At 47.6% G+C, this 22,200-nt stretch overlaps 2 protein-coding genes across 4 annotated transcripts in view; both read right to left on the reverse strand.

The window, feature by feature from the left end:
- Positions 1 to 11,420, reverse strand: part of Chst12 (carbohydrate sulfotransferase 12) — a 30,107-nt gene extending 18,687 nt beyond the window's left edge. Inside the window, exon 1 of one of the 3 annotated variants that reach the window (XM_023713518.1) lies at positions 11,349 to 11,420. The gene's annotated coding sequence lies outside the window, so the exon portion shown is untranslated. Of the gene's footprint in view, positions 1 to 3,095; positions 3,115 to 11,272; positions 11,306 to 11,348 lie in introns of those variants that run through there. The other 2 variants (XM_023713519.1, XM_023713520.1) reach the window with 2 other exon arrangements.
- A 9,645-nt stretch (positions 11,421 to 21,065) lies between these two features.
- The window catches only part of LOC101565192 (kinesin-like protein KIF19), a 32,806-nt gene continuing 31,671 nt past the window's right edge, over positions 21,066 to 22,200 (reverse strand). The window contains exon 17 of the mRNA XM_004629696.3: positions 21,066 to 21,118. Within this exon, the coding sequence (XP_004629753.3) occupies positions 21,066 to 21,118 (53 nt within the window). The remainder of the gene's footprint in view (positions 21,119 to 22,200) is intronic.

Genomic DNA, 22,200 nt, shown 5'->3' on the forward strand with positions numbered 1-22,200 from the left:
GAAGAAGAAGAAGAAGAAGAAGAAGAAGAAGAAGAAGAAGAAGAAGAAGAAGAAAGCAGGTCCCAAATGTGAGCAGCCTTGTCCAGCCCCCTTGAAGTGAAACACACATGACAAGAAGGGCACCCTTGGGGCCTGGATGATTAGGAGTGGGAACGTTGGTCCATTCCAGCATCATCATTCTTCTGGGTCTGGACCACACAGCCTCCAAAGTCATATGAGCCAATTCTTTATGATCAGTGTTTTCATACACACATGCAAGTTCCCTAGTACAAACACATCCTTGTCATTTGAACCAGAAATTTTGTGTGTGTCGTGTACAGTGTAGACAGATGTCACGGTGAGCGCTGAGAACTGGAAGCAAGCGAGGCATATGGCCTGGGAGAAGGAAGCCAGTGTGGAGAGTCAGCCTGCCTGCCAGGGAGCACCAGGGGACCACTGTTTTCCACACAGGTGCCAGGTGTCCCTGCACAGTTTGTGGAATGGTCATTCTTTCCTGACCAAGTCACTCTGGCACCTCTATTTACTTACTCACTTACTTTCTTTTTTTCTTTCTTTTTTATTTTTTTGTTCCTATCATGTTCCCTGAGGTATGATTTACACGTAAAATCCTGGTTCTTGCTAAACAGACAGTTGGGTGAGCTTTGGCAAGCATATGCTACAGTTAAGATACAGGACATCTGCAACACTTCTAAAAGTTCCCTCATCACCTGCACTACACACAGCTCCAGGCAAGGCCCACTCTGCTTCCAGAATATAAGCAGATTTTGCAGTATGTAGACTTTCATGTGTTGCTTTTCTTAGTGCAGTGCTCCTGAGATTCATCTAGGCTGTTGCTTATATCAGTAGACAATTCCTTTGCTTATTGCTGAGTAGTATTTTACAGCATGAATATCCATTGTTTATTATCTATTTTGTAATTGGTAGGCTGCTGGGAACTTTTCTACATATAGGACAGACTTTTTTTTTTTAATGCTGAGACTTTTAAAAAGCCCAAAAAAGATGATATAAAAAATACACTAGGCACAGTGGCACAAATCTGTAATCCTAGCAACTTGAGAAGTTGAAGCAGGAGGATCCCAAGTTCAAGCCCAGCTGGGAAATTTATCAAGACCCTGTCTCAAACTAAAAAACAAAAAACAATTCAGCTCTTGGGAAGTACTCAATTTAGTCAAGAGTAATGCTGGGCATCAGTTCAAAATGACCACCAAAGTATGATATGCAATAAATCAAACATACAAGCTTAAATACTGCATGGTTTCTCTTATGTGAGAAGCCCTTGGCACATATAAATTAAAGAGCAAAGTAAAAGATGGGCAACAGGAACCAAGGAGATAGATCTTTTGCAAATGAGAAGTGGATCAAGAGGAGGAAGGAGATGAGGAGATGGAGATGAAAAAAGAATTAATGTGTTATATATGTGGACCAACCAACACTCCACAATAAACACACCCATCCATGGACTCATACAAAAAGAAACAACAAAATAGCAGAATATGCAAATCTTAGACTGCCAGTAATCTCTCAGTTATATGAGTGGCTAATTTATGTTTAACAGAGTTGATAAATACTTCAACAATGGTGCTGAAGCAATAGGATGTCTATATAGGAAAGAGCAAACCTCTATCCTAAATCTTACAACACACACACAATTCATTCATAATAGGCCACTCCCCTAAACACAAACACCAACTATAAATTCTTGAAAGCAGGGCTGGTGAGATGGCTCAGTGGTCTAAAGCACCTACTTAGAACAAGCTTAACAAAAGCAAAGGGACCACAGTTCAATCCCCCAGCACCACATGCCAGCCGGCCCCGCCCCCTGGTGGGCTGAGCTGGCCACACACACACAAAATAAATAAATAAATTAAAAAAAAAAAAACAAAAACAATGGAGTTTGGGGTCTATCTCAGTGGTAGAGACCCTGACTAGCATGCATGACACCCTGGGTTCAATTTTCAGTACCAACAAAAATAATAAAGATGTTTGTTCTAAGATGTTTGCAAATATTAATTTCACTGTCATACTAATTGTGATAGAATTAGGGCAAAAAAAAAAAAAATACAGATGACTTGCCCAAGTCTCTGTAGCTAGCAAGTGCTTTGAGCTAGTGTTTGAAGGTTTGAGAGTCCACCTTCCCAACCACGCTGCTCTTCCGGCCTCTCCAGCATAGACTTATACAGAAATAAGGGATTTACTAGATTTTTACTACCTTTATTTCTGAAAGAATTAGCTCCTTCATTTCCAAACAACCAAGCTCTTGAGCATTAAATCAACAGACAGGACCTTCATTAGGAAGTCTTAAGAATCTTTCAAGTTTTATTTATTTATGCTACTGGCAAAGACCAGAAAGTACTTACTGCTTCTGCTTACTGTTTTTCCAGCTTAACAAACATTCTACAAAGCAAATATTTCACTGCAGTTCCCATCACTGTAGTCAAAAAAATTTGGAAAGTTCCTATTACTGGTGTCAGCGTGTAAATGCCCAGCTCTGCATTTACATGGTGTGCTCATTAAAACCCCTACTGTAAGACAGGCTTTCACTTGGTATCACCAGGACTACGGTTTATTTGCTTTAAAAATTGCTTCATCTGTTTTCAATTAAACCTGAAAACTAAAGGTGACAGATATATGAATAAATGTAAGTGATAAATGGTCACACTAATGAGAACAGAAAATGATCGTATGTTCCAGAAGACTTGAATGAAAGCTGGCCCCAAGCTTGGCCTCTGAAGTGTACTGATTCCCCTGCAGAGCTGGGTGGAGGGCACAGAACATGTTGGCTCTCTCTTCCCCAGTCTCTGAAGTCCTGGGCAGCATTTTCCAAGTGGCCAGGGACCAAGTGCACACCACCAGCCCCACCTTCCCAGGCCAGTGATCATGTCTGACACATCTTCTATATGCCACTCAACACTCCAAAAGGTAACTGGCTTCTAAAAGGTAAGTCAATTCAAATAAACTATGCAAAGGAAAAAAAAAACACATGTCACCATGTCCAGTTTAGATGCATGCGTGGGGTGCCACCCTGTTCTCTCCTGGGCTATCCGTCCTCCATCTCCCCATGTGCTCACCCTGGTTGAGCCACCATCTGCTCTTACCTGCATGTTACAATGGCTGGCAAACCTCTTCCTGCTTCTGCCTTCTGGATTTCCCTACAACTAACTCCAGAGTCACAGTTTTTCTGGTAAAAGCCAGATCCTGGCATATTTCTTCCCCAAATCCTTCAATCACATGTGTCCCCTGCCTTCCATGACCAGGACTCCATCAGTCTCATCCCTTTGCCCCTGCTGACCCCAGTCAACGGTCCATCTGTTCAGCAGCTGCGCACTGGGGCAAGCACTCCTTGCTGGACCTCTGTACTCCATTCTTGGTCTCCATACCCTGCTGCCTCCTCAGAGCATTGGTTCTTACTCAGATTTGGTCACTGTCTGCTTACTGTCATCACAAGCACTTCGCAGAAATTTTAGGAGACAGGTTGTCACAGTAGGCGCTCAACAGGTGCCTAATGAAAGCACACAAATAGGACTGATGCTGGGTGGAAGGCTGAGAGGCTCAATATTATCCTCTACTTGGGGTTATGTTTAAAAATCCTGGGGCCGGGGAGATGGCTCAGTAGAATAAGCACTTGCCTGGCAAGCGCAAGGGTGTGAGTTCAATTCCCGGTTCTGAAAAAAATAAAAAAATTAAAAATTAAAATCCTAAGAAAAGGAATCAAAGCCAGGCATGGTAGCAGATGCCTGTAATCCCGGCATTTGGGAGGCTGGGGCTTGCATGTTAGCTCAGTTGTTTAAAGCGCCTGCTTGGGCAAACTCAGTCAGACGCAGGGGACTGTGGTTCGATCCCCAGCTCCACATGTGACACTAGACCCACCCTTAAGGCAGCTTGAACCAGCCAAAAAAAAAAAAAAAAAGAAAAAGAAAAAAGAAAAAGAATCCTTCCCAGAATTCATGAGGCTGAGGCAGGGGTACTGCCATGAGTTCGAGGTCAGCCTATGAATTGAACATAGTGAGTTCAAGGCTAGCTTGAATTCCATAGTGATTAATTATAGAAATTGTCCTACTAACCTGTTTTGAAACTGTCTCATTGCTATTTCTTTCTCAATAAAATTATTTTTTAAAAAAGAATTCTATTGTGAAATTCTGTCAAAACAAACAACGGGACGGGATCAGCAATAGGAAAGTAATATGATGAAAGGAAAAAGTCAACACTTTTCAGTAATAACTCTCCAATCAAAAGACATACATTGGCAGACTGGATCAAAAACCAAAGCCCAGCAGTATAGTGTACAAAATGAACACATTTAATCCAAAAAGAAATTTACTGACTAAAAGCCAAAGGACAGACAACAATATTCCAAGCAACAGGAGCCCCCCAAAAGCAGGAGTAGCTATCCTATTTTCAGATAACGGGACTTCAAGCCAAAACTGATTACAAGGGGCAAAGAAGGCACTACACATTGATTAAAGGAACAACTCAACAGTAAGAGGTAACAGTTTTAAACATAAATGTACTGAACACCAGTGTATACCCAACTTCATAAAAGACTGAACATAAAAGATCAGATAAACATCAATACAAAACTAATTGGGGACCTCAATACTCCACTATAGATAAATTAGATAAACAAATAGATATATTAGACCAAAAAAAAAAAATCAAAATCAAACCACAACTGCAAACAAATGGACTTTATAGGCATGTACAGCGTTCTACCCAACAACAGAATATACATGCGTCTCAGCAGCACATGGAACTTTCTCCAAAACAGGCCATATATTAGCCCATAAACCACACATAAGTAAATACAAGAGAATTAAAATTACTGCATACATATCATCAGATTATAGTGCAATAAAGCTAGAAATCAATGGCCAACGAAACCATAGAAATCATGCACCTACATGGAAATTAAACAGTATACTACCGAATACGCAATAGATCAAGGAAGAAATCAGTTCCTGGGGCCGGAGGGATAGCTCAGCAGCATAAGTATCTGCTTGGCAAGTGCAAGGTCCTGAGTTCCACCCTCAGTACAAAAAAAAAAAAAAAAAAAAAAATCAGTTCCCAGAATCAAATGATGATACCAATACAACATGCAAGAACCTATGGGACACAATGAAAGCAGTCTTAGGAAAGAAGCTTATAGCTGTGAACACCCACATCAGAAAAGCAGAACAAAGCCAAATAAATAATAATCCCAATCCAAAGCTAGTGTTATGGCTTGTGTCTAGATGTCCCCTCCAAGCCTGATGCAGTCATGGGGGGGGGGTTTCAGAGGTGACTAGATTTAAGAGAGTAAGGATGTGTGGTTAGTAAATCAGTCCACTGGTTGGTCTGGCATAGTTCTGGCTAGGATTAAGGGTGTGAGTGGTACACCCACCTGAGGGCTGGTAGCCTGCATAGAATAATATAGGGGACAGACAAAGGGCTAATGTGCTCTGGCCTGCCTGCTTGCTGTGGACTGCTTCTCCTCTGTGATGCCCCTCTGCCATGTCACAGTCAGAGCCAGCCAACTATGGACTGAAACCTCTGCAAACTGTGAACCATGTAAGCCTTTGCTCCTTTAACTTTGGGTGCTGGGAACTTTATCTCAATAATGAGAAAAGCGACTAGATAGCTAGTACTGGAAAGAAAGATCAGGGCCGGCCAGACAGCTCAGTGGACTAAAGTGCCTGCTTAGGCAGGCACGGAGACAGGGTTTGATACTTCACTGTGCCAGCCCTGACCCCGGGGTGCGCTGAGATGGCGACTAAGACTGAGACTGGGCGTGGTGGCATGTGCCTGTCATCTCAGCATTTGGGAGGCTGAAAACAGGAGGATCACTACGAGTCCTAGTCCGATCTGTGCAGTGAAACCTTGTAGACCGTGTACTAAAGACATTTAAAAAAAAAGTAAAGAATCAATGATGTAAGAGCTGATTCTTTGACAGAATAAACAAAGCAGATAAATCCTGAGCCAATCTTAATAAAACTAAACAAACAAAAAAAGAAAAGCAAATACCCAAATCAATGCAGTAAAAAAGAAAAAGGCTAAATCACAACAGACGCTGCCAAAATTATTATCAGCAACCAATCCGAAAACTTGTAATCTAAGAAACTGGAGAATCCATAAGAAATGCATATGAACAGTTAAAGAAAAGGTGGTATTCACACACAGTGGAGTGCTACTCTGCCATAAAAGGATAAACTTCAGTCATTTGTAGGAAAATGGATGCACATGGAAATCATAATATTAAGTAAAATAAACCAGACGCAGAAGATTAAATATTACACGGTTGTTTTTTTTTTTTTTTTTGCGGAACCAGGGATTGAACTCAGGCCCTTGCGCTTGCCAGGGAAGCACTTATTCTACTGAGCCATCTCCCCAGCCCCATGCACAGTTTTTCTTAAATGAAAAACCCAAAGTATAAATTAAAAGCAAACTAAAAGATAGGTAAGAGGAACCAGGGGGACAGATGGTTAACAAAATGGAAAGGGGATTAAGAAATGGCAGGATGAGGAAAGGGAAGGCAATGGAGTAAGTGTTATGATGTGTGATGTCCACACACCACTCCCCATGAGGAATGTGATCATTTTGAACTGCAAACGTGCACTGATTTAAAAAAAAACTTAAAAAGTAATTGAAAAAAAAAAAAATCCCCTTATGAAAAAAGAAAATCGAAACAAAAAATGGCTAAAGAAAGCACGGAATCTCTGACAAGTGACCGCCGCCAGGAGACAGGATGCGGAGAACAAAGCCGATGATAACAAGAGGAAGTGAGAACAAGTGAACTCCCTGCAGAGGAAGGCCCTGAGATCCCAACCGACCACAAAAGGAGGGGGCCATGGCTCCTTCTGCAAGGGGGAGCGAGGCTCCTCGCAGACTCCAGACTCTGTTCCTATTTGTAGCAACTCCCTGCATTCATCCATTAAGGATTAAACCATTCCTGGGAGTTCACTTGAAGAGGTGGCAGTCCCTGCCTCTTCCCCATGCACTTCCTGCACCTCTAGAGCTGTTGTTCAGCTTTTCCATTTGGGGGACCTGTGTCCCCTCACGGCGGCATGTGAGATCGTAGCCACTTCCTCCCCTCAGCATCCCCTCTCTACACTGTCCCCTCACAGCATATCATGATTCCAATTAGAGCCACAGTTCGTGTTTACACACATTATCATCGCGGTGGAGAGACTATTCATGGCTGAGCCTACGAGTACGCTATAATTATTTTTTTCTTTTCCCGCACAACAGTTTATTTTCCAGGGATTTAATAACAGCCTGTGTCTTCGCCTGCTTTGTTTTCTGTGCACTTAGCACTAATCCAGCCCCAATGCTGCCAACTGTCTCCATCTCCGCTGCAGATGTTCCAAGCATCAGGTGTCCTGTTATAATTTCATCTTCTCCCAAATCCCTCCAAGGAGCCTACATGTGGCTCATGTGGGGACCTCCCAGGGCCAGGCTGCCCCCTCCCAGGCTTACCCCCTCAGGTCACCAGTCGCATCTTTAAAGCTTAAGAGGGAAGCCTGGGAGTGGGAGGTGGGAATGACCCTATTCTACCTCCCGTGCTTGAGTGTGGAGCTCAAGGGTGACAATGTTTCTCTTCAGAATTTTAAAAGCAATGATGTTCTAGTGTTTGGGTCTGCTGCTTCTAAGACTGCTTCTTGGCCTATGATCACTGTGAGCTGTTTTATTTCTTCCCTAGAAGCTGCAATTTCAGTCTTTTGTCCAAGTTCTGAAATTTCATAACAGTGCCTTGGAATGGGCATACATGCGGCTTGTTTTTTTTGAAACAGGATCTCGCTGTGTAACTCAGACTCACCTTGAACTCACTATATACCCAGCTGGCTTCAAACTCAGTGATTCTCCTGCCTCAGCTTTCCAAGTACTAGGATTAGCAGCTAACTCTCATTGCCAGCTTATGGCACTGTCATATGCACCTTCAAATAAATTCTTTCCTTGCTCAACTCCAATAGTCTCTGCCTAAATCACAGCCTCCCTCATTGCCCTGATGTTTAGGTTTTTTTTTTTTTTTTTTGTGGAACTGAGGATTGAACTCAGGCCCTTGTGCTTGCCAGGCAAGCACTTATTCTACTGAGCTATCTCCCAAGCCCCCAGGTGTTTAGTTTTTAAAAATTTATTATTAGTAGTATTAGTAGTAGTAGTATTGGTTGTTGAAACAGTGTCATGCTATGTAGTTCAGGAGGTCCTTAAATCACTATGTAGCCCAGATTGGCCTCAGACTCAGGCGATCCTCCTGCTTCAGCCTCCTGAGTGCTGGGATTATAGGCCTGTGCTACCACACCCAGCTCTGCTCTGCCCACACTTTTTTTTTTTGGTGGAACCGGGGATTGAACTCAGGCCCTTGCACTTGCCAGGGAAGCGCTTATTCCACTGAGCCATCTCCCCAGCCCCTGCCCACACTTTTAAAACTAAAACTGGGAACTGAGGAGCCCAGGAGAGTAGTGGTCACCTGTGTTTTCATCCTTCTTGCTGGCCACTGTGCGGCCCTTCAACCCAAAAGTTTGGGCTTTAGGACATTTTATAGATGATTTTGTGCCATTTTTCTTTATTCTTTCTTGTTAGAGTTCTTACTACTAATCTGCTGACCTCCTGATCTTTTTTTTCTCTCTCTCTCTCACTTTCCATCTCCTTGCTATTCTGTTCCACTGTCTGAGGGGGTCCCCTAACTTCATCTGTCATCTGCAGACTGGCTTTCTTATTTCTGCTGTTACATCTCCATGTCTGCAAGCTCTCACGCTTCTCCGGGCCTTGCTCCTCTTCTTCAGAGCGCCATGCTGTCCTTGTCCGTCCTTCTCGGGCCTCCCACCTGAGCCTTCATGCTCCCCTCTGAGCGTGGGGCCTGGTCTGGCTTCCATAACAGGGCCATTATCTATTCATATTCAAGGCACGAGGGATAAAAGGACTCAGTGCCCTGCACACCAAGGAGCTTTCAATTATGATCCCCTGTGTTGTTATTTTCAAGTCTCTTCTCTTGGGCTCCTCAGAAGCCCTAAGCCTGAGGTCTATGCTTGGCACTGGGGCCGAAAGGCTCTGCGCTGCACCTTCCTGGTCTGAACAGCAGCCGCTGCCATCCCCACTCTCAGCAGTGCCTGGTGTTTCCCATGCTGGTCTGAAATCTGTTGAAAGTTTCTAAAGAGTTACAGAAAACTCCTCCTTGTTACCAGAAGCAAGTAGTAGTGGCGGGGCCAGTTATCTTCGGGCACATCTGTGGGCCGGAGACTAGAAAGCCACCAACCCTAAATGCAGCCATCAAGCAGGTGTGAAACTCAGCTACTTTCTAAAGAGAATTTAAAACTTGAAACTACAGATATGAGTTGTTTTAAAATGGCACACCAGTTGCATTTGTTTAACTGTTACCAACAGCCAGCCTCTTGCCCACAGCACCTTCAGCCCCGGACTTCTCCAGAAGAGAATCAGCCTTGATAATCTTGCATTAAGGACAATGACTTGCATGTCTACAGTTACCCACACAACAACTTTTCTTCTGTCCTCCACCCTTTGTGCTGCTGTACCCTAGGGTTCTAACCTGGACCTTACAAGTACCCTGAATTCTACAAGTCTGAAAATCAGCTGTGCTTTCACCCTCCCCTCCCCTGCCCCCCTGACAAGCTGCAGAGCAGGGCCCAGCACTGCCCTGGTGCCCACCTGAGAACTCTGGGTTCCCCAGCCATTCCCTCACCACTCCCAAAAGCTGCACCACCGCAGGACCAGCATTTGTCCTCCTCAGTTCCTCGGCCTTCCTGCTCTCTTGGCCACCGTTCTAAACCCACAGCCACAGCGCTATCTGCTCAAGGTGGTCTGCATCTGCAGACCCTAAACGCACCTCCCCCTCCCCTGGTATTATTTGTTTGTCTGAAACACAGGTTTAATTCCAAGCCTCAATTGTTCCCCAAACCTCAAAAACATAAAATTCAGACTCCCCAATGCAGCGTGCGTGCCAGGCCTCTCACAGTCAGAAATCTATCTTTCCACCCAATCCCCAGCTTAACATCTCCCACACAGGACTCTGTCCCTCCCCCTGGAATGTCTTCCCCAAACACGGCTAACCCTTGGCGCCCAATTTCTACACCCTCCCCATGGTGGAAAACTCCCAGAGCCAGGCGTAGCTGCTCCATCTCTCCACAGTTTGCTAACATCCAACTTGCCCATGCCAGGCTCACCAAGAGCTGCCCAGAGCAAGGCATCCAACACAGCCTGGATCTTATGCACAATGAAAGGTCCAACAATGTGTGCGGAGCGGCAGAAGCAGGGGGGCACCAGCAACATTGAATCCTTACTGCCGGCTGCAAACATGCCCTGAAGTCCTACCAACTCATCTGCTGGGAAACTAAGCACCTCACCATTGCACCAGGCTGACAGTAGTGGACTTCACATTGCTGTTTTCTAATTAGCCCTCTATTCTCTCCTTTCACCCAGACAATACTTCACATTCTCAATGCCACACTTTGCAGAGGGCTAACCCAAGCCCTGAGGTGGGGGCGGGGCGGGGACCAGCAGCCCCGCCGGAGACACGCATCCTCCCCGCCTGTGGTCACATTCTTATTCATCCCGGCCTTCCGAGTCTCTCCAGCACTGGATTATAAAATAAATAATTTAATAATTATGAAAACACTACAGCTTGTTGTGCTCTCCGCCAGACAGAACTTCTGCCTGAGCCAAGGGTTTGCCAGCGATGTCTTGGTGGCCAAGAGCCCAAGAGAGAAGATAGATCCTACTGTTAGCCACTAATGCATGGCTTCCTTTCGCCCAAGAGGCAGGATGCTGCTTTGGGAGCACAGGGTCATTTAAGTGATGCTCTTCCTCGCTCTGCCTGTGAGCAGGCGTAGAACAGCTCCTGGCCGTGATCAGCAAAGGGGAAGCCGCCGTCAGCGGCAGAAAGACGCCCAACAGACCCGGACAAGGTGTGGGACCCGGGAAGTCCCTGCTTGGTGACAGTCCTGGCCCCCGGGCAGCAAATCGACCTAGGACAGCGAGCCTCCTGCAACGGATCCTGGGGATACTGCAGCATCTTTGTCGTCTAGAAACCGTTACCAATTGCGCTGCCTAAGGACCAAGTACCCAAAGAACAAAACTGATACCATCCACCGTGTAGGGCAGGGTGCCCAGTATGCCACAGAGACGACGAGAGGTGACGGCGGCCGCACACTCACTTCCACGCACCCTGCTGGCCTGGGCTCCCCGTGAGGAGAGGGCTCAGAGAGGGTGCGCGCCGGGCCAAGGTCACACAGCGGGCCAGCGGGAGGACACGCTGGACCTGCCCATCCCGGGTCAGGGGACCGACCTGCGCTCCTTCGCCTGGTCGAAACTCCCCGTGCCTGCCCGCGAGACCCCGGCGCGCCCCACGCTTCCAGCCTCACCCGCGTCCTGGCGCCGAATTCCTCGGCGGCGAACCCAATGGCAAGCCGCCTTGCGACTAACTCACCCTCCTGAAGCGTGCCCCCGCCCCCGGCGCCAGAGCCCCGCCCCCACTATCTTCTCGCGAGAAGTCGTGGCAGGAGCCAAGGGAGGGGGGGAGGTGATGCGCCTGCGCTCTCTGCACACTGCCTTGTCCCTGCCCATCGCTGCCATGTGGCGCGGTATTTACGGCCAGAGATCGGCCACGCCTACCGACCAGCAGGAGCCACGCCTCTTCTACAGCAGCCAATCCACGACGTAAATCCTTCCTGTGGGGGCGGGGCAAGAGAGCTGAGAGCGATATCTGCCCTGCAGATTGATTCTAGGGTCTGGTTTACCTTGAACTGTAGTCCCTCCACCTCGCCCCTAGGCCCCCCCCCCTTGTATGGGCATTGAACCTGTCTTTGTACTGAGCTACAAAGCTATTTTTATTTCTTTTTATTTTTAAAGTTTGTGACAGGTCTCTGAATTGCCCAAACTGGGTTCCAATTTGCGATCTTCCTGCCTCAGCCTTCCAGAGCTGTGGGATTATAGGAGTGTCTAACTAAACCTGGCTCCCTACCTTGGAGAGCGCCTGCTGTTCACTGGACTCGTTCACATCGACTCATTAGCAGAGGACTGTGACACTCATTAGCAAGGGCTTTAGACTCTGTGCCATTTTGGCAAATGACAGTCCTGTCAGAGTTCACCTCCAAATCCACAAAAAATAATAATACTACCTAGGGAAGAGTCTCTGAGACTCAGATGAGACGTGCGCAAAATGCTGAAGCAAGGTGTCTAATACATAGGAAGCATACAATAATCATTCTTGGCATTGATTTTTAAAAAATGGCAAAACTTACATCGCATACAATGTGTGTGTGTGTGTGTGTTACTGAGAATTGAACTCAGGAGCTTCAAATCCTCAGCCTTTTTGGTTTTGAAACAGGATCTTGCTAAATAGCCCAGGTTCAGCTCAAACTTGTGATCCTCCTGCCTCAGCCTCTCAAAGTGCTGGATTACTGGTGTGTGCCACCACGCCCTACTCAACTTACCATGTAAGTGCGCACTATAAAGGTGGTACTACATTCACATTATCGTGCACTGTCCTTAATGTGCTGTCGTGGCTGCCTAGATGACCCGAACTGATTCAAAACATTTCCATTTCATAGTCATTTTGACTTGGGGGACAATTCAGAAGTCACACAGTGCTAGATCCAGTGAATAAGGTGGATGAGGACACACTTATCCTTTCTACAAGCTTCCCTTTCTGGTGGATGGCACAGCAGTCACTATACTTTTTTTTTATCATACCTCATAAAAACATGAAAGAGGACCTCCAGAACTGCTTCAGAAAGTGGCAAGAATGATGGGATGCATGTGTTTGAAGCAAGGGGGATTTTGAGAGGAGCTCATGTAACTGTGTCTTTTACAGTTACAAATTACATTTTACAATTTTCACTGTGTGTTTTGATCACACCTTGCTCCTTGGTTCTAAGATTGGAACATGGGGGACAGTTATGCTCTTGCATTAGAAGGATTCAGACTGTATAGCTGCATCACCTGTGTTGTTGTCAGGGGGCCCTGGCACCTGTGACAGGATGACGTAGACCACGGAGCTTCAGCCACAGGAGCCTGAAGACCACGATTCTGAAGACCAGCAGCCCTGAGTCAAGGCCTTGGTCATGTGATAGGTACCTGCTGACAGGGAGAGAGAGAATCTGTCCTGGCACGTTCCTGGGTGTGCACTGATCTCTTCACATTAACTTCCTTCTAAGTGGACTTCCCTGTATGTCCAGGTTTTTTTTTTTTAATTTTTTCCAGATTACCCATTTTATATAAGGATACCAGTCACATTGGATTAGTACCATCCCAATAACTTGTTATTTATCTCTCTAAAGAGTCTGTTTCCAACTAACATCACACTCTTAAACACTAGAACTTAAAGCTCCAGTGTAATTCTTTCTGGGATTACAATTTAACCCATAAAATTATGTGTCAAAAATTACATAATAAGTTTTTTGGGGAAGCAGGACCTCACTAAATTGCTGGGCTCCAGCCTGTGATTCTCCCATCTCAGCTTCCCAGAGTGCTGGGGCTGTATGTGTGTGTCACCATTCCTGGCTCATAATGAGCCATTTTCAACATTACTGTCTACTGGAATGGTTAGAATAAATTTAAAGTCTGGCAGCACCTAAGGCTGGTGGGTCTGCAAAGCAGCTGCTTCTCCTACATTGCTGGTAGACGTGCAGAATGGTACAGCTCTTCTGGACTGTACCACCTGACAACTGAGCAGGCTCACTTCTATGTCTTGCATTAGGGAGGTAGCTCAGCAGCATAAGTGCCTGCCAGGCAAGCGCAAGGTCCTGAATTCGATCTCTGATACAAAAAAAAAAAAAAAAAAAAAAAAAAAGTCAGCGTATATTCCCACAAAAGCACATATTTGAATGTTTTCACAGCTTTGGTCAGTTTTCCTAACTGGAGATGACCCATATGTCCTGTACCCAGGGAATGAATGAACTGTGCCACAACCACACCATGGGATAATGCACAGCCATGAAGAAACAAGCTTTCAATTCATGCAGCCCCCTTCAGATGCATTGTGCTGATTGGCAGTGAAGCCAATGTTGAGGTTCTCTGTGAGTGTACCAGTGACTGTCCCATAGGAGAGGGAGGTTCATGTGCACAATTTAAATGAGGGGAGGTTTATTTTGGCTCACAGTTTCAGAGGGTTCAGTCCATGGTCAGCTGACTCAGAAACATGGCAGAAAGGTGTGATGGAGGGAAGGCACCCACCTTGTGGCAGCCAGGAAATACAGCGAGAAAGGAAACATCCGATCAGAGTCCCCAAGGCCTTACCCCCGAAGAGCATTTTCATCCTCTAACCCTCACCTAAGTCTCCATCGCCTCCCAATAACACCATCAGAGTATGACCTCACCATGGATTAATCTACTGATGAAGTCAGTCTTGGCGATTCAATCATTTCTGGAAGCACACTCCCTCCCCCAGCAACATGCTTTACTAATTCCCTGGGTGTTTATCCATTCAGCTGAATTGTTGACTGCAATTAACCACCACACCATTTGAGTCTGCTTAGAGGATGTTTTGGAAAAGGCAAAACACAGGGATAGATACCTTCTGGGTTAGGACTTGGGCTAGGGAAGAAGTGATTTTTTTCTTTCTTCCCCCCACCGCCCAAGATAGAATCTTTCTATATAGGTCAGGCCGGCTTTAAACTTGCTTATGTAGACTAGACTAGCCTTGAACTCACTGCCATCCTCCTGCCTCAGCCTCCCAAGTGCTGGGATAATAGGCGTGCACCACCATACCCAGCTTGGGAAGGAGTGATTTTTGAAGAGGTATGAGGGCCGGGGAGATGGCTCAGTAGAATAAGCACTTCCCTAGAAAGCACAAGGGCCTGAGTTCAATCCCCAGTTCCTAAAAAAAAAAAAAAAAAAAGAAAGAAATATGAAAAAATCCGGGGGGGGGGGCAGGGAGATGCACAGTTCTATTGTCCTATTGTGCTGCTTGTGGTGGCTTCACAGGCATATGTTTTCATCAAAACCCATAAGGCTGTGTATTTAAAAGATACATTTTACCATATAGAAATTATACCTTGGTTCAAAAAATCTCTTAAAATGTCATTTCCGGGGCTGGTGAGATGGCTCAGTGGTCTAAAGCACCTACTTAGAACAAGCTAAGCAAAAAATGCAGCGACCGCGGTTCAATCCCCCAGCACCACATGCCAGCCAGCCCCGCCCCCTGCTGTGCTGAGCTGGCCACACACACTAAATAAATAAATAAATAAATTAATTAAAAAAAAAAAAAAATGTCATTTCCCCCAGCTGAAATTCTGCTAGTTACTTAGAAGTACTGCAAAATAAAGATGAAATCAAACCACAGGTGCTCAAGGCCAGCAATTCCCAAACTATCGCTTTGTTCAAATTTCCAAGCTCCTGCTAGGAAAGCCTCAATGGAAATTTGAACAAAGTTCTTAAAGATGTCTATTGAGGGCCTCAGAAGTCAGGACTTAGACGTTTATCAAGACCACCCCTTACTGGGAGGGGTTGTGGTGCAGCCATTGTGTAAGGGGTGCAGGTCCGTTTTTGGCGTGAAGAAAACGTCCTGGAACTGCTTGAGGCGGTGGTTGTGCAATGTTGTAGATGGGCTAGATGCCCCTGAATCCTTCACAGTAAAGTAGTTATTTTTATGTTAATTTCACCTGCATTATAAATGACTGGATTCTGACACTAGAAACAAGTGCAAACATTTTTACTCACTTTCTCTGACGTAGTTACACATTTTTTGCAGGCTATAGATCAGGACTTAAGAGAAGTCAAGCAACTAGGGGAGGTACACAGCTGTGTGACAGAATCAGGACCAGAATTCAAATTCTAGGCTCCAGAGTCTAAGTTGTACAACATCTGAGAGGCTTCCTTGGGGGGGAGAGGGTCTGTCAGATGGTTGGGGCCAGCTGTGCCCTGGAGGTGCCCACAGTGGTGAAGGTCTTCTTTTCCCGCCTCCTTCAAGTGATGCCCAGGGGGCTGCACTGCCTTGCCTTTGGTGCCCCCTACCTGGCCCCTGTGCAAGGTGTGACGTCCCTGGGCTGATTGCAGCCTGGATCAGCCGGCACCCAGTCCTCACATCCAAGGCAAACACTCTACTGCCGAGGTGCACCCCTAGCTCTTCTGTTTGTGTTTCAGTTTGAGGTATTTCCATATCTTCTACCAGCTACAACAGCTTCTGCTTTCATAACCAGGGTTGTGGTAGAGGAGAACTACAAATAACTGTGGCTTGGGCAAGAGATGGACTAAGAGTCTGTAGTTTCTGGTGACAGAGGAGCTGGAAGACCCTAATGAGCAGAGCCCCCATTAATGGTGTACCCATTGCTCTGCGGCCTGGCCCCACACACAGAGCTGTGGTGCTTGCATCCAGTGACTTGGACACACAGCAGGGCAATAGAGTGCTAGGCAGCCAGACCCAGATGCCAAGGCCATCACGCAGAAGCTGGGTGGCCTTGGGCTGACCCTCCCGCCCCTGTAAGTCTCTAAGCTTGGGCCCTGAGCCACTGCACCTCACCCCACACCCCAGTCCCATCTGTAGGAGACACTTCCAGGTCCTCGCCTCGGTCCAAGAAGCCAATATTTGTAATCCCAAAGTTACGTTATTGGAATCCCATCAAATTGATTCAAATCTACCACTTACAATGCAACCACGGCGAAAATAAAGACACTAAATTATATCTTCAATCATCGGGGAGTCAAGGGGCTCTAAATCTAGCCATGAAGATGGCTTTCTGGAACCAAGAGAGCGACCCAGGGCCTCACCCCGTTTTATTCAATGAGGGAGTGGCTTGAGGATTGACTGAGAATAGTGAGAAAGAGACTACTATGAGCTGAGCTAGGTGGGTGGCCTAAATTTACCTCTGCGATATGCAGAGAGAGTAATCAGCATTATATAGTATCTAAGGTTTTGGTAAGTCTGGTGCTTCAGCTTCAGTGTGGCCTTTCAAGCCCCAGGAAGTCATGGCCTCTGTCTCGAGGCTCGATCCCAGCTCCACCGCGGAGCATTAGCACTACCGTCCTGTCTCAACCCGGCTCACATTAAAGAGCAGCAGGTGGAGGTTACCAGGGAAACACGCACACCACCTTCAAAGACTATCACCAGCACCTCAGTTAGACCAATACACATCGCTTAAGGCCAATTGAAGGATAAACAGCAGTCCTAGCCGGCTCTGTACATAACAATACAAGGAAATAGGGTCAGGCTCAGTCAAAATGGAGACAATCACTCTTTTTTCAAGGAGAGCTGCTCAGGTGGTCCTCCACACCCACCAAATCTGCTCTGCCTCCTGCTTTACCTGCTAGAGGTTGATGTGGCCAGAAGGGACCTCATCTGTGGTGCTACATTTTATCCCAAAGAGAAGGCAAGGGGAGTCTAGGCCAGTCCCATGTGGGTCCCCAAAGGCCAAGTGGGGTGCAGCTGGGCCCTGACTGAGGGGCTTTTGGACCCTTCTGTTCCACATGCTAAAGATTACCCTAGGGGTGTGGACAGGAAGATTAGGGACACCCCAGGAAGGAACCCATCTACCCAAGAGGTGAAAGTATGCACAGAACAATCAATCGCAGTGGGTGAAATGTTTGTGTTCTCCCAAATTCATCTATTGAAACATAACCTCAAAGTAATGGCATGAAGAGGGGACCCTGGGGCAATTGGGTTAGTGGAGTGCAGCCCTCACAAACGGGACTGATGTCCCCATAGAAACAGTGAAGACACAGCACGAAGCCAGCAGTCTGCACGCCAGAAGCAGACCCTGCTGGAGCCCATCCAGGCTGGGACCCTGAGCTCAGACCGCACAGCTTCTAAGCTGAGAGAAACAAATGCCTGCAGCTCATAAGCCACCCAGTTGTGGTGCTTCTTACAGAAGCGAGTGGATTATGACACTAACCCATGCAAAAACAAGAGAAGAAGGAGCTGGCATTGGGATGTGGGTCTTCGCCTTCTGTGGTAAGATGACCTATTCTGGGAAAGAGCTGGAGAGGTCCTCAAATGGCTGCCACCTGATCCCCACTCTTAACACCTGCCCAGACACCTCCACATTGGGAGCTCACTCCCCACCTCCCACCTGTGGCTGCTCAGGCATCCCTGGGTCTCTGCAGCCCAAGCCTAGAGGCTGGAGCTCCTCATCCCACCCTAGACAGCATCCTCTCAGAACAGACCCTGGGATGGGGAGTGGTCCCGGAAGTGAATCCTTAATGGTGGTGACCCCAGAAATGTGTGGGCTTCCGGGGAGGGCCATGGTTGGGGTGGCTCTCCATGGCGTGTCTCTAGAAGGTGAGGTAGCCCTGGGGGGTGGTGCGCATGCAGGCTGCCCAGACCTGTTCCAGCCACAGCCCATCTTACCCATGCAGCCTCAGGGCAGGGTTGGCTCCTGGCCCCATGGGCGCCAACTCCACCAGCCACCCACTACCTCGGTCTCCGTGACCTCTTGGCGCTGCTGCCCTGCTTCCCACGGGGGTTTCTGGGGGCCAGTGGGCTGTGGTGTTGGCCTCCGCTGTCTGCAGCCCCTGTGACAGACAGGACACTTGTCTGTGGGCCAGGCAGACTCAAGCAAAACCAGCACCCCAGCTAAGGCACTTGCCCTTGGACGCCAGACCCACAGGACCTTCCTTCCCCAAAGACTTGAGGGCCCCTGGCTGGGTTTCTGGGGACTTTCCTTCCTTCCCTCGGGGTCTGGTGTAGGTTTAATGCTCTGGCAGTGCCAGGTTGGTCCCCAGGGCTCTTCTGAAGCCCCATTCACCCTCTCGTGGCTGCACCCAGCAGCTCTGCCAGGTGTGATAGGGACAAGGCCCTGGAGGACCCTCCTCATCGCCCCCATCACCCTCTGACGTAGCATTCCCCTCTGCCCTGCACCCCTCCCAGGCTGTGCCTGGCCCATCAACATGCTCAGGGCCCTGGGCTTTGATGGTGTGCCGCTCTGCCTCTGCCCTGGATTCTCCCCACCCCAGAGGCTGGGAGGGTGCGAGCCACAGGACCGCCATGGGCACAACAGGGGTAGCACTGACCTCTGATGTCTCGTGGCAGGAGGGGTGCCCCACTGGGGCCTGCACTGCCCTGCCACGTGGGGCTGGGGAAGGCGAAGCTGACCTCGGGAACATCTGCACAGCAAGAGCAGAGACAGGAGGATGTTATTTATTTATTTTTTGTATTTAGTACAGGGTCTACAGGGTCTCACTACACAGATCGGACTCGTGGTGATCCTCCTGTTTTCAGCCTCCCAAGCGCTGGGATTACAGGCATACGCCACCACACCCAGTCTCCATTGCTGTCTCAGCGCACCCCAGGGGCAGGGCCAACATGGCATGCTGGGGATTGAACCCTGGCCACTGTGCTATGCCTAAGTAGGCACTTTAGTCTGCTGAGCTATCTGGGCGGCCCTAAGAGAACGCTATTTTTAAGAACCATCCAATGAGTCACGGAAATAAATTAAAGTCTAGTATGTATTGGGCTCCCTACCTAACTCCCTCACGGGCTTTCCCCAGCCCTGGAGGTTTATTTTCCTTATTTCACTCATTCATTTATCTGTGCATTTGGGTTTTTGCAACAGGGTTGCCAGGCTAGCCTCAAATTCATGATGTTCCTGCCTCAGCCTTCTGAGTGCTGGCATTACAGGCGTGTGTTATGGCACCTGGCCAGAGGATTATGGGTTTTTTTTTTTTTTGCTTGTTTGGTTGGTTGGTTTTTTTTTTTGCGGAACTGGGGATTGAACTCAGGCCCTTGTGCTTGCCAGGGAAGCGCTTATTCCACTGAGCCATCTCCCCGGCCCTTAAGAGGATTATGTTTTGTGTGAACTCCTGCAATGTTTTTTTGGTTCCTCTCAGCCCCATCCTGGTTCATTTTTCCTTCTCCAGCACTAACTAAACTTCTTTCTTTCATCCCTCCTTGCTCTCAGCTGCCCATTTCATGGCCATGAAGAGGACTTCTCAAGCAGAGGGGAAGCTAGGGCTCAGCCATGGTGGCACATGTTTGTAATCTCAGCACTTTGAAAGGCTGAGGCAAGAGGATCACAAGCCAGCCTGGACAACTAAGCAACACCTTGTCTCAAAAAAATAAAAAAGGATAGGGGATAAAATTTAGTCTGAAGGCCCTAGGACTGGAAGAAAGCAATATTTATTTATCTATTGTGAGGTTTTGGTGACAGGGCTTTGCCATGTATTTGAGGCTATCCTTGAACTCACTATGTAGTCCAGGCTGGCCTCTAACTCATGGCGATCCTTCTGCCTTAGCTTCTCAAGTTCCGGGATTATGGGTGCACCATCACATCCTAGAAAATTTATTTATTTTATTTTATTTCTTTTCTTTTTTTGGCGGAACCGGGGATTGAACTCAGATCCTTGCATTTGCCAGTCAAGCGCTTATCCTACTGAGCCATCTCCCAGGCCCCCCAGAACATTTATTTTTAAAGCAAGCAAGGGGAGGGAGTAGTGGAGAGGGATGTGGTTCTCTCCCATCTCGCTCAGTGACCTCTTCCTCTGCTCAGCAGTCACTCCTCAGAGAGGCCTCCTAGGTGTCCGACCTCTAGTCACACTTCTGCACTCCGTCCTCCTTCCAGGCTTTGCCCCATTCCCAGTGCACTGTCCCTGAAGAGCTCAGCCCTGCAGGCCTGGGACGAGGGTGACTGCAGCTTGCTGGGGAGATGCATGCTCAGCTCACCAGGGAAGGGGCTCTCTGGCCTCCCCCAGCCACCTGCAAGCCTTCATTATGCTGTGCCAGGCACAGAGGGAAGGCTCCAGGGTACCCACCTGGCCGTGCTACTGGAACCGGTGCGACCTGGGGAGGTCACTGCCCCCTCCAGTCTGGCTTGCACGCGGTACATGCTCAGCAAGGGGTGGCACCACCAGGCGAGCAGCTGTGCAAGCTGGCACACCCGTGATCCATAGGGAGGACTGGCTTGTCTGTTTCCTTCCCGTCTGCAGGAGCTGATAGCTGACACTTGTATAAGTGGGATAAAAGTGAACTACTATACTGGAAAAATGAAATCCTTTTAAAAATACAGAATCTAAGGGGCCATGGAGATGGCTCAGTAGAATAAGCGCTTCCCTGGCAAGTGCAAGGCCCTGAGTTCAATCCCCGGTTCCAATAAATAAATAAATAAATAAATAAAATTTTAAAAATACAGAATCTAGGCAACGGTCAGGAGTTACGGGATCACCATGTTGCCATTTCGAAGGCACCTCTCGATGTGGGTTCTCCCTGTGGCAGGCATTGTGGGCACCCTCTGCAGGTGACCACCGGCTCTGCTGTGGCTTTGTGACAGTGACCACAAGGGCGTGGCTGGTGTCCTGAAATGGTGGTGATGGCAGAAGTCCACAGAGGACATCATCCTTGGTGGCTATTTCAGCATGGTGGCATGTTTTGGGTTTTTTTTCTTATTTATAATTTGGATCTATATGACAAAATGTTCACACTGAACACCTACTTTTGTTCTCTTTTTGTGGTCCTGGAGATTGAACCCAGGCCCTTCTCACTGAGCTACATCCCCAGCCCTAATTTTAATTTTTTTTTTTTTTTTTTTTTGAGACAGGATCTTGCTCAGTCCCTAGGTTGCCCAGGCAGGGTTCAAACTTTTGATCCTCCTGCCCCAGCCTCTCAGAGTGCTGTAGTAGCCAGCCTGGACTACCATGCCTGGTTTCCTTTCTGTACTAACTGTACCTAAGAGGTCACCACTCAGACCTGCCCTGAGCACACCTTCAGGGCTGGGAATGGTGCATACGGAGGTAGCTAACTGTATGCAGGACACCAGTCACCAGCCTGAGCGCCACTGCCATGCCCAGCAAACCAGTGGCAAATCCGGGCACCCTTCAAGTGCCTTTCCCCACGATGCCAGTAGCCTCAGCCCACTCTCTCTGCCCTAAGAAGGCCCGAGGTACAGACAGGTGATAACAGCTAAGACCAGCAACGGTGAACCTTCCAGAGCTTTCAGTGGTGTAAACCCTCCACTGGCGCATGCGTGCCATAGCTTTGCCACCGCTGGCCTAAACTAGCATGTGTTCCAAATTCACATGCAGAAGAAAGCACAACTCTGGATTCAGGTGTTGCACACCTGTAAGTCATCCCAGCACTCTGGGAAGCTGAGGCAGGAGGATTGCAAGTTTGGCCCAGTGCTAGCAACGTGCTGACTCAGCAATTCCTATCTCAAAATAAAAATAAAAGGGGCCGGGGAGATGGCTCAGTGGAATAAGCGCTTCCCTGGCAAGTGCAAGGGCCTGAGTTCAATCCCCGGTCTACCAAAATAAATAAATAAATAATAAAAATAAAAAGAGGTGAGATGTAGC

This window comes from Octodon degus, unplaced genomic scaffold (genome assembly GCF_000260255.1).
Source record: "Octodon degus isolate 3935 unplaced genomic scaffold, OctDeg1.0 scaffold00031, whole genome shotgun sequence".
Classification (NCBI taxonomy): Eukaryota; Metazoa; Chordata; class Mammalia; order Rodentia; family Octodontidae; genus Octodon; species Octodon degus.